This window comes from Rhea americana, unplaced genomic scaffold, assembly GCF_003343005.1.
Source record: "Rhea americana isolate MKP2758 unplaced genomic scaffold, rheAme1 scaffold_0, whole genome shotgun sequence".
Lineage (NCBI taxonomy): Eukaryota > Metazoa > Chordata > Aves > Rheiformes > Rheidae > Rhea > Rhea americana.
Genome location: NW_028185037.1, coordinates 20,873,864 through 20,890,396, shown reverse-complemented (window position 1 = coordinate 20,890,396; position 16,533 = coordinate 20,873,864). Strand labels below are relative to the sequence as shown.

The following is a 16,533-nucleotide window of genomic DNA, read 5'->3' as shown; positions in this document are numbered from 1 at the left end:
TGTTTAGCTATCCTTACCTCAACAGTGACTATGCGTTACAAATTTTTGGCCTATGGCAGTTTTACAGTCATGTTATAAACTCAAAAACGGGCTGATTTAATGGAAAAGTTAATAGGTTCATATGATCTATGTTCCTGTAATTTTAGAGCTATCAAATTTATTAGTGTTTTGGTACGTCATAAAGTAAGCATTGGGATTTTTAAAAGAGGTTGTAAAGAATCCAGAGTTGATCAGATTTTGAAAACAGTTAAGCACCAAAGATTTCACATCACAGAGCTGTGTAAAATATTCTCCAGTTCAGAGTTACAAAAGCAGTTTTTCTTCAAAGTTGCAAACTGACAGTACCCTCCACCCAGTCTTGTCCATCYGATGCTTGATCCCATGTTTTTCCCTCCATGTGGAAAATATGGAGCTCTTCTATGCAAAGATGAGCTCTGTGTTAGTATTTTGCCTGTTCCCTGGAATTATGCTGGTTAAGAGGACTCCAGTATATAGCAACTGATCTTTCATCACTCTTCCATTTGCTGTTCCCAGTGGGTGTAGATTGTCTGTAATAAATCTGTGCTCAGGCTTCTTTTATTTTTCTAATGCTCAYTTCTAGGTTTCCGTGTCGCTTTTCTCCTTGCTTGTTTCTGCAAAATAATACTTGGTGAACACTCGAATTATGTTGATGGCATACTGTGAATTAGTATTAAAAACACTGGCTTTCCTTTACTCCTCCTTTATGACAAATTCTTTGTATTGCCTTGGTCTGTGGTGAAATTTTCCACCAGCTGCATATRTTTCTCTTTTTATAGTAGACTTTGAGATAGAGTTGTTTGTTTTGAAGGAGACAGAGCTTTATGGAGAAGGCTTAAAGTGACCTACGTTTGAGATGAAAATTCCCATTTAATTGCTACTAGTTGCCATATTGAGTGCAGGTAGGACCTGACCTGAGGGAGTGACCTAATGACGCTCCCTGACCTCAACCATTTGGTTTCACAGTGGCTCCTTTAATGTCACGGAGAGGAGCCTTGCAGGAAAAGGAATGTGAATGTAAGGTCTTCTTGTATCGGTATTAGTCTGCCATGGGGAAGGCTTACGTACCTGTTTGAACTCTCGAGCCAAGAACAGTTTGCATGCTTTTTTAGAGAAGACAAGACTAACTTTGTTAGAGGTTTCCCTGCATTTTCTGGTCTGTATCTGATGGTGTAGTGTGGATAGAAGGAGAGGTTTTAAGGTGAGCATAAGATTGGCTTAAAAGTATTAAGCCAATTGGTTGCGAGAAAGGAGAATGGTAAAACTGGATGCAAAAGCTGTAATAGCTCATTGAATTTTCAGTCACAGGCAGCTGGGGGTTATGAACAAGCTAGCAGGTGGGTCACCTAAGGATTGGGCACCGGGAGAGTGTTTGGGAGAATCACAGGATGGCTGAGGTTGGAAAGGACCTCTCGTGATCACCTAGTCCAACCTCCCTGCTCAAGTAGGGTCACCTAGAGCACATTGCTCAGCATTGTGTCCAGATGACTTTTGAATATCTYCAAGGAAGGAGACTCCACAACCTCTCTGGGCAACCTGTTCCAGTGCACTGTCACCTTCACAGTAAAGATGTTTTCCGTCATGTTCATATGAAACTTCCTGTGTTTCAGTTTGTGCCCATTGCCTCTTGTCCGGTCCCTGGGCACCACTGAGAGGAGTCTGGCCCCATCCTCTCTGCCCTCTCCATTAAGATACTTGCACACATTGGTAAGATCCCCTTGCAGCCTTCTCTTCTCTGGGCTAAACAGACCCAGCTCRCAGCCTGCCCTCATAAGGGAGATGCTCCAGTTTTCTAATCAWCTTAGTAGCCCTCCATTGGACTTGCTSCAGTAACTCCAGGTCTCTCTTGTATTGAGGAGCCCAGAACTGAGCACAGTACTTGAGATGTGGCCTCAGCAGGSCTGAGGAGAGAGGGGCAGGATCACCTCCCTCAACCTGCTGATGACTCCCTGCCTAATGCATCCCAGGATGCCATTGACTTTCTGGGCCACAAGGGCACATTGCTGGCTCATGGTCAACTTGGTGTCCACTAGAACTCCAGGTCCTTCTACACAGAGCTGCTTTCTAGCAGGTCGGCCCCCAAGCTGTCCTGGTGCATTGGGTTATTTCTTCCTAGGTGCAAGATCCTGCTATTGCCTTTGAGCTTCATGAGGTTAACAACATCCAGTGTTGCCAATCTTAAATCCTTACAGTTCTGTTGGATGGATGGTATTCGATCATTTATTCGAGAGCTGCAGACATACTATGCCTATGGACTCTTTTTTCCTGTTTATCATTTTACTGTAAGTATGGATTATGTAGGCACTTAACACTGCATCCTACTTAAAAGTCCCGTTTCATCCTCTGGCAAACGATGTTAACTGTTTCCAGTCAGAATATTAACAGTGCTGAATTCCTACTATCTGGGACCTGCACAGGGTTTGACATTGTTAGTAACCTCGTGTAAAGGCTAGAGGCTACTGGAAGGGAAAGGGTCAGTCTCCTGCATCTCTGGCCATCCACTTCTGCTTCTCTGGCTCTGGGCCTGTCTGACCTCGGTGGTGAGCTAACTCGGGGAGCTRGAAGCCCTGGCGTGCTTGTCCAAGACCCGTCAGCTCGGAACAGAGCCCGGCAGTTCTTTGCTCTTCTGAGCTAGCGGACTGGAATGATTCTTGATGAGGCTGCGTCAGGGAGGGACCATGTCTTGTTTTCTCTCTCGTAGTACATTATTTCTTACACACCATCTGCTCACGGTTGATTAATTTGCAGCCGTAGCCAAGAGRCAACAATTTATTTTATTTATTTATTTATTTATTTTGAGATGCACACTCCCGGAGTGATCCATGCCTTTTACCACCAGACTTGGAACTCACTTGGAAGATAGACTGGTAAATAATAAAACTAGCCACTTAGTTCATGGGAGTAGGGACAGTGATGTCCCCAGTGGTTTCTTGTTAGCGTCTGATGGAAGAATAGATTTCTGCGTGGCTCTCAGTAGACTAAATCACACTGGTTTTCAAGGGAGCCCAAAACGAGTGAGTTGAGTGTCCTGGCCTTAATCAGGAGAGCCTGATGCTTGTGTGCTGCATTTTCATGCAAAGCTTCAATTCAGCGAYTCCTCTGTCAGGGTTTCCATATGCTGATCTTCGGAGCACTGCAGGGCGGACCGAGAGACCTCCTGGGATGCGAACTCCTGCTAAAACTGGAAGGCACTAACTATTTCATTCAAAACGAACCTTGAACGTGGGTGGATGGCTGGCCTGTTAAACTGAATGACTTGGAACCGTTGGGTCTCAAAGGCTTTGGGGAAGGGCTGGGTTGAGACACTAAGAAAATGAAGAAGTCTTGCCTGAGAAGTGAGTTTAGAATTTGCAGATATCACATCATTTGAACAGAGATGACTGACTTAAAGAAACGCTAGTGGTTTCTCTGGGGGTAAGCCTGTTAGATTTTTCTCTGTATATAGCTGTGTAGCTATTTGAGTCGGGGGCTCCAAAAGAGCCATCAACTGTCACCTATAAAATGAGTCTTTCAGGATTGCCAATAAATACTTTGTATTAATCAGTGTAAGATTCAGATATAGCTGAAGTTAATTTGTTTTTTGTTTCCTTTTCCTAGAATATGACAGATACCTAGCATCTAGCAAAACCATGGCAGCAGCTTACCTCGATCCAAACTTGAATCATACGCCGAGTTCAAGTGCAAAGTCGCACCTCAGTACTGGGATGGAGCGCTCGCCAGGGACCATGGAAAGAGTCTTAAAGGTCTTTCACTACTTTGAAAACAGCAGTGAACCAACAACGTGGGCCAGCATTATCCGACATGGAGATGCTACTGATGTCCGAGTAAGTCTGTTTTTAGTGTTCTAAGGCCGTCTTTAGGCTAAATGTTAACTGCACKCTCTGAAAAGATGAGGTAAAAGTCTAGAAACAAAGAAGCGTAGATGTTTTGCCGTTTATTTTAAAAGAATCTTCATCATAGACTRTGAATAATTTTAGAAAAAGCTTTAGGTATTACTTTTTTTTAAGAAAAACCAGATGTATATATTACGTATTACCTTAAAGTAATGTCAGAACTCTTCTCGTTTTTTGCCGATTTGAGCCTTTACATTCAGGAAACAGGTTGTCAGTCTAGATTCCACTACTGATTTTATATTAAATGACTTTTACCGTTTTATACTACCTAAAAGCCTGTGTGGTGCTTTGTGGTGTGTAAGCCTTGGGAGGCGGTCCATTAAACTACTCTTTTCATGAGCATAACTCCTCACTCACTGTTTTAAAAATAATAAATAAATGAGTCTTTTGCCCCATGCGACTGTGGGGAAATGGCACTGAAGTTGTTACTGCAGACCCTGTTCCCACCTGCTCCTTTTATTTATGCAATGTGATCCTTCTGTTTAATCTAAACAAAAAATAGGGTTGAATTTATTTTAAGAATAAGGTATCTGTAGTCTCAGAGAGATGTAGAAACATATCTGCTCTGAAGAGGGAACTTAAGCAGCTCTGTATAGAAGATACAGGGCAGTAATCTAATGCTGAGGCCCTTGCTTGCCATTTACTACACTTACTCTTTTAATGTTTTGAGGTCTCACAGTAGACAGATAAACTGAAACGAAGCAGAAAGGAGCTCACTTCAACATGTCAGATGTTTTTAAAACATTTTCATTTGTTTGTTTTTAGTTCTCCCACCTCCCCCCCCAGCCAAACCTTGAGTGATGGTTGGTTTTTAAGGTTCTCCCTGCAGAAGTAGATTCCCATCTGCTTATTTCTTTCGACACTGATATTCTCTGTACAGTACTTCAARCTGCACTGTAAGGATGTAATTCTGATCTGCTGAAAGGAGAGTGTGGAGAGGTCAGAGCTCAGGAGATTCGTTGTCTCTTTCTGCCCACTATTAGTTTTCCTTTGTGTAAGAGAAAATTAGTGAAAAGGCCTATGGGGTCTTGAATGCTTTCTCTTCCTTTCCTACTGTTTATTTTCCAGCATCACTGTGTATGAAAAGAGTTAACAGCGTTCCTCTGTGGTGTAAATCTTGTGAAATTTCAGGATTTTCACTGGGGACTATGAGAAAATCTGTTTCTTGTCAATTTAATAAGCTCACATCTGTGTTTAGGGATGTCTTGGTGAGAGAGAAATTGCACCTTTGTACAACAATCAATTACTGTTATCAACATATATACACTTATTTTCCTTGGAATAGGGATTTTTGAATACCATTTAAAATACCTTTGATCCCTGGCTTTGGTATATTGATTTGATGTAACCTGTGTGATTGATTCATTATGTTCATTATATAGAAACATATTGTTGGGTCCAGGGGAACGAAAAGTAGGTCTCTCGGTGTCTTCAAGCTTAYTTGCAAGCCTCTACTGTGGAAGTATGTCCAAGATTTTTTATATAGTACTTTAAATTGAGGTTATTGGTCTTTCCAAAGAAATAGCTAGAAACTTAAAAAAAACAAAAGCAGAGATTATATCTCTCGTTTCTCCAACTCAAAAATACCTGTGGTTATGGGCTTTTAGGATCTTAAACTTGCTTTCCTGTAAGAAATTCAGTGCTGAGTTCAATTTGCAGAGTTGTATACTGTTGTTTAAAGCACAAACGTCTTGGAATTTTTGTAAAAACTGGATCAAAAGAACAGACAAGCAGCAGTTATTTGAGACTTACCTTAATTTTTAGTTTTTATATATGCCTATTTATAACTGTTTTATTTAGATATTTGTTTCTAAACATAGCAATTTTTTTGTGCTCAACTACTTTCCTAAAAAAGAAGAATGTACCTTGGGCAAGGGTCATATTTCATTCTTGAAATAAAAAAAGAGGTTTTTTTTTGTTTGTTTGTTTGTTTTTTTTCCAATTTTATATTTTGAAAATGGTACAATGCCTGCTGAAATGTGCAGGTACTTCGTGGTAATAGTCTAGCCCTGATGTATTACCATGTCTTGGCATTTATTTTAGAAACAGTAAACTGTCGCTGGAGAACAAGCCCACATTCCATTGAAATGACTGCTGTTATACCGAGCTGAATAATTTAAAAGGAAAATAACCTTTAAGATTTTTATGCCTTAGATTGTCTCCCTATTTCGTGCAGGAGATGGTCTGCAGTAGAGCTTTCATTTCTTCTGAGTTAAGATCGTGAAAGGTGATCAGGCTGGTTTGGGGTTTTGGCTTGTTTCCAAGGAGCACTTTAAGCAAATTCAGTGGTAGATGCCTTTGAAACAGCTCTGCAATTAAAAAAAAAGAAAAAAAGAAAAAAGAAAAAAAAGTTATTTTCAAGACTTCTCACTGGTTGGTATGGCTGCTGGGATCATAGCCGAGGAGGAACCTTTCCAGTTTTCAAAGGAAGTCTGACTGGGGCTGAAATCTCCAGACTGGCCTATTAAAGGTATTTCTGCTGTTAAAGCGGAGGCCTTTGTGGACAGTACTTATACCAAGGGAAAGTAAGGATGAGGTTTGCTTTCCTGGTTTCTCATATTTCCTTAACCTAACATCTTTTATTTTTAGCCAAGTCAAGTTTGTCAATGGAAGGGTTGTGTTTAACGGTCAAAGACCTCAGAAAAGGGCTTGTATTTTTTACTCCTCTTCCCCCCCCCCCCCCAAAATAGATATTTAAAGTGCCTTTGTAATTTCCAAAAAGCACAGTGGAAACRGCGCTTTTTTCCACTCTCCAGTGATACACATCATGCATGAATCCTTGATATGAGGGGAAGGAAGCCCTTTTAATGAGCAGACTGGTGTCTGCTAACTCTGCTTGACAGACTCCAGCCTTCTGTAGGATTGTCCCTAAGTGACCATATCCCTAAGCAGCCCTTGATGCTTGTCCCGAAGTGTCTGACRTCTAGGCTGGGCGAGATCGTCAGCGAGATCTTCCTAGCTGTGGACCTCTGTTTTTCTGGGTAGATTTAATCTCTCTGAGAAAGCTGTCACTGGAGGAGTGAGTCTGTATTCCACAAAGGATTCAGGAGCAGCTTTTGGGGTCTTGTAAATATATTTGGGGTTTTCAAAGAGCTGGAACGCTCTCTTTATCCCCTTCTCTTTTCTTTGGTGTCACACTAGGGACATACTTTATTTTTTTTAAAAAATGGTGAATGTGCAAGCACTAATCTCTTCCTGTAAACGCCTGTGAAGCTTTGCAGCTGCTAGAGAAAGAAAGGATCTTTATCTCTGCTATTTATCTTAGAACATCTTCATTTGGAGGTGTTGTCTACAGAGCAGGCTTTGCAGAGGACTGGGAGGAGATGGAGCATGCTCTGCCCTGTATCCAGCCTCYGCTGCGGCGTGGGAGGAGGTGGATGCTCAGGAGGATCTTTAGTCTCCAGCACCCCATGAATGGAGATGGTGCCAGTGCATTCTGGTCAGCAATGACAAGTAGATAACCTTTCTTTTTCCAGAACACTTGATCAAAGCAGAATTACAACGACCATATTTCATAGATAGAAGGTGCCATTGACATTTAACAGATTTGTAGTATTATTCTTAGAAAACAAGCATTTGACAACGTTGTGTGAGCCCCATCTAAGTGGCTGACACTGAAGTTATGTTCTGCTCCATGGTCCACGTCCCACTCCAGAGGTGCCCATCTACTATACCTTCTTCTAAACTTACAGCCTTCAAAACTGATTGCTTATTCTTGAACAATAGTTGTGAGAAGCAAAGATATGTGTAGTAGTAACAACCAGAAATCTGAAACCACGTTATTGTCAGGTATATGTTACATCTCGATTCTTATACAGGTCTGGGGTTTTTTTCAGTTTTATAAGAGCAGCTGAGTTAAACGTATGCTGGATAGATAGCAGTAAAATTTTGGTGGTCTGTGCTGTCCTTAATTCTGGAGTTATGGAGCAGTACGATCAGAAGTCTTCAATAAATATAGTTACTTTGTCCGTGGCTCCTTTAGCCTGCTCATGATGAAGATGCCTTTCCCTCTCTCTTCTATGCAGTACCACCCAAAATACTGATTTCTTTAAAGCTGGCAGAATGAGAACTCAAAAAGCTTGAAGTGAAAGTGAGGAGCGTCCTTAACTAAGGATGAGTATATATCTAACTTGATGGACCTGAAAAGGTTTCTGAAGTCAAGGARCATGCCATAGGTGTGTCCCATTCCCAGAACAGAGTAAACATCAGAGCAAATTCTGCAGTTTCCTTATCCAGCTGCTGAAACTTACTTTCCACGGATAAAAAGCATAGGTGCATGGTTGGGAGAATTGTGTGTTCCAACTGGTTCCATAATATGAGCTTTTTTTAGGGAGAGGGACTTAAGCGTGTTCAGTTGAGACTGAACAGTTTATTAAACTGACTATGTTAGTATCTTGTTTTTTCTTGTTTGCCTCTCTCTTCTGAATATCCTATTTTTATATTCCCAAACCATTGGCAACTTCAATTTCTTAGTCTCTCCTACAGTGGTTGTATTTCCTTCTGTTTGGCTGGCGGTGTTTCCTTTCTCCCCAAGTCTGCCTGCATTAGGCCTGTAAGTCTTTTGGGGTATTTGTGCACCATGGACTGTTGCTGTGCTTTACCTGGCGCTACAGGAGACCTCACAATTTGATCTGGAGATACAGTTCACGGTGAGGCTTTGGTGCAAAGGTCTACAACTCTTAAGTGATGTCCTAGTCAGATAAGCATTTCTTTTGGCAGCAGTGCCAGCTTCCTTCTCACTGCTTGTTTTTGTCATGCTACCACCTTAGTTGTTGGCACAGGTGGTGTGACTGTTTGGCAAATGCAGTCCAGGATAAAATTAACTTTTTTTTTAAATCCAGATCAGTTCTTCAGTCTTGTTAACTGCATTGCCTTGCAGAMTGACACAACTGTGAGACGAAAGGAAGTGTGTTTGTGCTGGCACTACTCAGGTTTGCGGCGATACTGCACTGTCAGTGAGCAGGTATTAAAGAGCAGTATGATGCACCCTCCTCATCCACTGAAATATTCCTGATTTCTTTCCACATCTAGACCTTCATAAAGGTCTAACAGGGAATTAAGGACGAGCCAGTCTAACCTAGTCCCTGAGAATTATTCTCATGTTCTAGCAGTGATTCCACCTACTCAGCCCTACCTCTGTCTTCCAAGCTTTCCCCCTTTTTCAAACCTGTCTTGTTTTGACCTGGTATCTGGACAAAAGGCAGCAAATGCTGTGGCTAGCTCAGTGCAGAGCCAGTCTAGATGCTACTGATTCTGGTTGACTACAAGGCTGCCACCACCACATTCGGGGAGCCAGGAGCTGAACATGCTSCCGAGTGGGTCAGATATGCTTTATTGCATCTCGATTTCTCCTAAAATGGGCAAATTACTTGAACAGTTACAGGGAATTGGGTGTGATGCAGGACTGCTCTGGTATATCTGCTGCTAGCTGTGAAGCTGTGAAGAACAACGTCAATCTATTGGACAGTAGAATTTATCTRATAGGTTTGTCTTTTGAAATAGATACTTTGGTAGTGTTATTGGTTGAGACAGTGGAGCTGTGTAGCAGTAGCAGAAGCAGACTTGGTAACGCACAGGCTTCTCGCATTAATACATGTGGGGAAATGTATGAAGTCATTCTGGATCTAATAAAAGAGCTAGCAAATCAGTACCATTTAGGTTTTCCCTCTCCTGTGCTGCATACCTCCACGAATTGCACTGGATGACAAGGAAGAGTTGTATTRTTAGTAAATCTGTGCCTCACTTCTTAAAAATCTTGAAAAAAGTGTCAAGAACACAAAACTATAGGCTTGCATGTGTAAACAACATGAAAAAAAAGGCCTACTGTACTGTGAAAATCTGACTTAATTAGACCAAAATACCTTTCATCTTTAGAATACCTGTTTTATTTGTGCAAAACATTCTAATATCCTTGGATGAGAGAGGCATGCAAAATAATTTTCTAAAAGCAATGTAAGTAGGCCTTTGGCATTTTACTGAAAATATCACCTAGATCTACAGATGGGGCCTTCMTGTCAACAGTACTTCTGCTGTATTAGAATTGAACCATATAGGACTGGATCCAAGGAAGCACTTAGACTTTGCAAGCACAACAGAGGATAGGGTTTTACAGTGCAGCTGAGACTGTGTAATTTAGATTAATCTAACCTAGACCTTCTCCCCAACCCTCTTCTAGCCACAACTCCCTGCTGTTCCTCTTCTGTTTCTCATTAGACTCCTCGGTGAGCTTTGGAAGTTAACCTTCCAGAAGACTGAGCTTATTGTAAATATTTGAAAGGATGCTCTGCTGGTTGAGGAAGCTAGAGCAGCGTGCAGTAGGGTCAGAAGAGCGCTAACTCAGTGGAGAGGACTGGAGAGCGTGGTTGTCAGTGTTGTCCGGTTGTGGGCAGAGGTTCTCTGCCGAATTGGACTGTGGCATGGAGGGATGCTTTGGAGTGTCGGGCTTAAGCACAAGAGGGATGCTGAGGCACTTGGTGCTGTGTTGTCCTCGTTGGCGGTGTCTCTAGGCTTGCACAACGGCAAAATCGTAGGCAGCTCGATAGCGTGGTTTCAGGCTGTAGTTTTGAAGTATGYTTGTCCCTGAGCTTCGGTGACAGAGTTCTTGCTCGGCTGGGTCAGTTCCCTGGTCTGGTTGATCATGTYGTATATGAGATGGATAACGAGAATGAGGAAAAGGAGAGATGTGGGCTTTGCTGTCTCAGTGCTGTCAGAGAATGACCTAAATTTTAGTATTGGGAAATGACTCCAGAGTTTTACTTCGTGGGAAATTTTAAATCCAGTTTGCATCAGGACTTTACTTCTATTCCTGTCTTAATTTAAATGCCTTATCARGAGTAATAATACTTAATGCATAAACTTCATTTGACATATTTGAAGTGCTTCCCAAATGTCAGTGCCATGTCGTTATGTGGGAGATGTTACCTAAAGACTTTTTCTAGTGCAGGAGACTTTCTCCTTTCTCCTAAATGGGGAAATTAGGTTGATAGTCACCCTGGGAGTGTGTTATTCCAACTTCGGTTTATTCCTAGCAATACATCAGCTTTGTTAATTTACAAGTGAGCAAATTAATTTCCACTCATTTACGGAAGCTCGAAATATTGCTGATGCATGTCTAGGATATCCTGAACCTTTCTCCAGTCTSCCTTGATTTTTCTAGAGCTTCAAAACTCTGCTGTAGATGTTCTTTCTGTTTTTGGACACTTCATAATTTGGGACAAATATCAACCTATTTTGCAAATTGGCTGTGTTGAGTATGTTCAGGTTTTCTGGACAAATTAGTAGCAAGCAGTATTTCTAGCATAAGACTAAGAGACGCTGCGATGAATTTGAGGTCCTAAAGTTGTAATCAGGGTTGAGACCTCCCTGGTCCTTGCCTGCTTTTTCACTCCGTGGAGCGTCTGCTGAGCTGAGGGGCGGCTCGGAGCTGAGTCCGGAGCGTCTTCAGGTTTCTGTGGCTCTGGTTTCAGTAGGGAGGTCGTTGGGAGATGCTGCGCAGGGCTGTTCCCCTCGCTAGCGTGTTGTGGTTAAGCGGTTAAATTGTCAGGAAACCTCCAATTACCTGCTCTGATCCCTGTTGCAGGCAGCATCGCGGGGGGCCTGTGGCAGGACTCCCCGGATGGGTGCCCCTGCAGACCAGCTCTCTGAGCCCTAATCACCGTATTTCCTTTTTTTCCCATTTTCGATTCCAGCTATGATCTGTTAGGATGTGGAGTAATCTCGCAGGCATTCCCAACTCTACGATAACAAGCAATCAAAAACGATTTTAAAAGCCGCGTGCCTTTGGTTTGCTTAAAGCATCAGTTCATCCTTTCTGGGTTTTTACAAWTTTTTTTAGGATGCATTTTTCAAGTGCTTGACCTCCTTTCTCCCATACTACTTGTTTATATCATATTTGACATGAGCATTTAGCTTGCCCGATTAGATAGCTGTTATTTAAAATGCTTTTCACTGCATATGTCTGTATTAGACTTTGACGGGAGAGGTGTAAATCTCTGCATCAGTCTCTTCAGTGGAAGGCAGCTCTTAACCTCCATTCTGAGAGGAGTTTCTGTGGTGTGCTTTGCAGTCAAACTCTCCTCTCAGCCTTTTTTCCCCCTTTTTTTCTTTCTTTGAGTTGTAGTAGGTGCTCTTGATAATTAGTTCCATGGGGTGGTACCTGATTACCTGACCAGAAGGAATATTGCACCCTTATTTTTTAAAAAAAAAAAAAAAAGTGAATTTTGATATATTTTTTTTTAATAGCTCTTTTGGTAAGTTTAGGAAACCTCACTTTTGGTAGGAATTAAGATACCTGGCTTTGATATCTCAAATATATATTGATATACCTGACGTTTGAAATCTCAACCCAAAAATCGGAGAGATTCTTAAATGTCCCATTCGGTGGTTCTTTGAAGAGATACTAATGGGTTTTCAACTGCCCAGTATTCCCAGTTGCTCGCGGCCTTAGCAAGCGCCCGGTTTTGCCCTGATTTCTTCTTTGCAGGCTCATCTCCCGTGCTGTCGCAGCAGGCGCTGTGCCGCGCCGAGGGCGCGTGGCCCCGCTCTCGTTCGCGGCCGGCGGCGCGGCGGGGGCGGGTTTCCGAGCACAGCCCTGGCCGTCCGAGCACAGCCCTGGCCGCTGCGCGCGCCGTGCGCCGGGAGCGCCGGGATCCGCCTGCCGTTGGTGCCGCCCCGCTTGGAGGGGAGCGCGCCGCGCCGGCCAAAACGTTAGGCTGCGCTCAGCCAAGCGGAGAGCCCCTTCTGGGGGAGAAGAGGTTAAACGTTCCTCCGCTTCTGGGAGCGCTGAGCTGCTGTTTCGTGGAGCCCCGGAGACGGGCGACCGTGCCGCCTTTGCTAACTTATACAAAGACCCATAAATATTGTCAAGAAACAGACTTAACCAGTTTTTGCACCTTGCAGTCGGTTCCTTCAAGCCAAATTCAGAGCAGACCTGTGGATAGCAGAGGTTATTTTCTTCTTTTTCTTTCTTTCTTTTTTTTTCTTTTCTTTCCTTTTTTTTTTGAAAGGTTCCCCCTCTCTGGCAAGAAACCCCCAAACTCTGACATGTCCTGGGTGAGCAAAGAAGCGGCGTTGTTTGTTTGTTTTTCTTGAAAGTCTTCCCAAGTGATCTGCTGGCTCTGCGGGAGGGATCCGTGCCGCACCGGAGCAGCCGCGGTGGGGGCGGAGAGGGGGGAAGTCAGAGCCGGGAGGCGACCTCTGCTCGAGCCTGGCTGCTCAGGCACTAAATAGGATGAAAGTCTAAACAATTTTCCGGCTGTAGATCGAGGAGTGATTTTTGAAGGCTGGTGGCAGCTTGCATTTTTCCTTCTTTCTTTTTTTTTTTTTTTTAAACAAATACACGTCCCTTTCATCCACAGATCTGCTGTTCGTATCCTGGCTTTTATGTTACTCTGTTTTACATAGAGGGGATAGTGGCTTAGTTCTGATAAGATGCAGGGAAACGTATTTACATGATCTTTTGTGAACATACGCCAGCAAAGCTTCAGAAGCCGTAAACAGTTGTCTGAAACAAAAGCGTGCCGTTGAACATGTTTAGCGTTCTTAAAGGCGATACCTGATTTATTGCTTAGCTTTTTGTAGAGGGCATGACATGGTTACGTTTTAAAGCCTTACTGTAGAATTTCTTTGAAATATCTGTTGCATTTTATGGCTTATAAGGAGTGTATGTTTCTCTGTTTTAGGGCATAATTCAGAAGATTGTGGACAGTCAGAAAGTGAAAAATGTGGCCTGCTATGGGTTACGGCTCAGTCACCTGCAATCTGAGGAGGTTCACTGGCTACACCTGGACATGGGGGTGTCCAATGTGAGAGAGAAATTTGAACTAGCCCACCCTCCAGAAGAATGGAAGTAAGAGTGTAAATCTGTTCAGTGTCAAAATGAAGTCGTAAAAGTCKTTTTGCCATGTCAGAAAAATTGACTCTATAACTTGCTTTAGTAAAGAAAATCCTCGCGTGGTGGGATAGAGGGGGCTGACACCGGGAAAAAAGAAAAATGTTGCACATTGCAGAGCTGTCAGTGGGGAGGTGTRCTTTTCATGGGTGGAAAGAGGTTCCTGCAAATTGAGAATACGAGGGTCTAGCCTGGGATTTAGAGGAGGCCTAAAAGAGGAGCAGAAAGCTCCTAGCTGTTTGGCAGGATTGTCCTGAAGGCCTGCAAAACTTTTGATATATCTTGTGATGTATCTCAGGTTTTGTCATCTTTAGAAATTTTAATGCAGGAATCTTATTTTGAAACTTGTTCCTATCTGTAGYATAAGCACGCCTCTACAAATTTAAATGGATAAACCTTGTTCCTTAAATGAAAATAAGAAARTACTGCTGAGGAGTGGCTGCATTTTTATGTGGATTAGGTAGGACAAATTTTTTTTGCAAAGAATAGATCAGCATGCCCCTTTGCAATTTAAAACTTGTTAGCGGCCAATGAATTGAGGCCYCAAGGGAGAAGTGAAATCTTCCCTCTCTCTCCCTCTGTTATATATGTATATTTATTTATTTTCCCTTCTCCCTATTCTAACTGGGATCTTCTTCAGTTATCCCAGGAGTAATGAGCAGTAGAAAGATAACTGCAGATACTTCCCCCTTTCCCCCTGCCAAAGCCTAAGTACCTTTGCGGAGATACTTTCTCGTTATCAGTTAGTTGGTTAAAAGACGTGCTGTGACCTGTGCTGTGTCAAAGGTTGGTTTTTCTTCAACTTTTTTAGCAAGGTAAATAAATGGAGAAGACAAAGAGCAGGTTGATGCACGCCCAGGAGAGGATGTAGGCTGGAGATGAAGAGAGGGAAAGACTGTCCACTTCCCTGCTAGAAGAGCGAGCGGAAGCTAATGCTTTTCACCAAGGGATGCAGTAGGCTGCTAGGCAAGAGGGGAGCTCGGTTTTAAAATGCAGCGCTGTAGAGCCAGGTATAGCAGTAAAGTCATAAGAAGACACTGAAAAGTAGATTACTAAGCTTACTAGTTCATCGCAAGGATTTTGTGTTTTTTTTCCCTTCTRTTTGTGACAACAATTTGTATAAAAGTTGCTAAAAATATATTTATGAAAGCCTACAAATACAGTCCTCTGCAGAATTCTTGTGAGTAATCTATGCTTAATTTCTTGCAAATTGAATTAGCATAATACACTAGCAGATGTCAAGCTTTGCAATTTTCTGTTTATAAATTCACTTTAGAGGCCTACCTCTAATTTAACAAAATAATCTATCCAAAAAATTAGGAGTGTTTAAAACCTAGGTGTCAGAAATGTAGCACGTTCTTTTCTACGCATCTTGCATTTTATGACTTCTAGTGTGTTTATGGGATGTTTGTCAGTATTTTCCTCCCATACCTCTCAGGAAACTTTTCCTAGATAACACTTTGAGATTACAGGTTTAGAAGTAGGGAATTCCTGAATGCATCCCATGATACTAGTGTTGTATATAAAATGTGACGAATTTATGTTATGGATATTTGTTACATAGCACTCAAGTGCCAATTGCATTTGTATTGTGCATTYCAACTTGCATCCTACACATTTCAGAACAAAGTTAATCAGTTTTAAAAGCAAAGTTAGTGGGGGGGTAGGTTTAGCTCAGTTGGTTAGAGCATGGTGCTAATAACACCAAGCACATGGGCCCATATGGGTCCATATGGGCCAGTTGTTTCCCTRCTGAGCAGGGGGTTGGACTAGATAATCTCCAGAGGTCCCTTCCAACCTTACTGATTCTGTGATTCTGTGATCTATCGTTATTTTGAAGTTTGTGGAAAGGGTTTGTTCAAAATGCTCATGAAAGAGCTATGATAAGATATAAATTATTCAATACCTTTTCAGCATGTCATTTCATGTTTTATCGAATACATGCAGCCTGACATACCTTTTAAACCCATGGAGATTTGCTGTGCATAATCAAAATGTTGCTGTCATATTTGTAATACCATAAAGCAGAGCGTTTAAGATCATGTGACAGTACTTGTAAAAATATTTAGATTAGTAAAGGGAGAGTGAAATCTTGGAAGCGTGCTTGAATTAAAAGCTTCCTATAATATTATTAATCCACTAACTGCCTCATGTGGATTTTTTTAATTATCTGAATTAAAAGGGTTCTGTATTCAATATCTACAGCAGCAGATTCTCAGACATTCTCCTGGATTAGTCCAGGAGCTGCAGTAATTGTCAGTAGGATGTAGACAAAAGTTACTGGAATAAAATCTACCCCCCTTATACGAAGCTTTTGTTTGGGGCTGTTGTCCTGTTTGTAACGCTGCAGTGGGAACGGGCCAGTGGAGGGCAGCGGCAGAGATACAACTCTTGTTTGCCCCAGCTGAGCCAGCCCTAGTTAAAGCCTAGGAAAAGTAAATAATAGTGGACTTCAGATCACCCAGAATTTTGTCATTTCCAGTCCCTCTTCCCTCTTCCAGCAGCAAGCAGTCCGGCTGCAGGAGCGCACACAGCCTGGCCTCACCGGGCTGCCGGTGGCGAACCTCAGTTACGTGGCAAAAAGAGCAGGAAATCACTGCTTACTGGAAGCCCTTCTTATCCCACCCTCCTGCTTGCTTTGATATACTGCTCCGACCTTACTCTCCTTTCCAGAAAAATGCTCACGATTTGCATAGGAGAGCAAAGGTTGAACTGTCTTGCGATTTAAAAAGA

The 16,533-nt window shown here is 42.4% G+C and overlaps 1 protein-coding gene across 9 annotated transcripts in view; it reads left to right on the top strand.

The window, feature by feature from the left end:
* PTK2 (protein tyrosine kinase 2) overlaps positions 1-16,533 on the top strand; it is a 185,724-nt gene that overhangs the window by 78,237 nt on the left and 90,954 nt on the right. For 8 of the 9 annotated variants that reach the window (XM_085322275.1, XM_085322667.1, XM_085322510.1 and 5 more), the window contains 2 exons: positions 3,616-3,842; positions 13,592-13,758. In XM_085322275.1, coding sequence (XP_085178401.1) covers positions 3,648-3,842; positions 13,592-13,758 — 362 coding nt within the window. In that variant the 5' untranslated portion in view covers positions 3,616-3,647. Of the gene's footprint in view, positions 1-3,615; positions 3,843-13,591; positions 13,759-16,533 lie in introns of those variants that run through there. The other variant, XM_085322748.1, reaches the window with a different exon arrangement.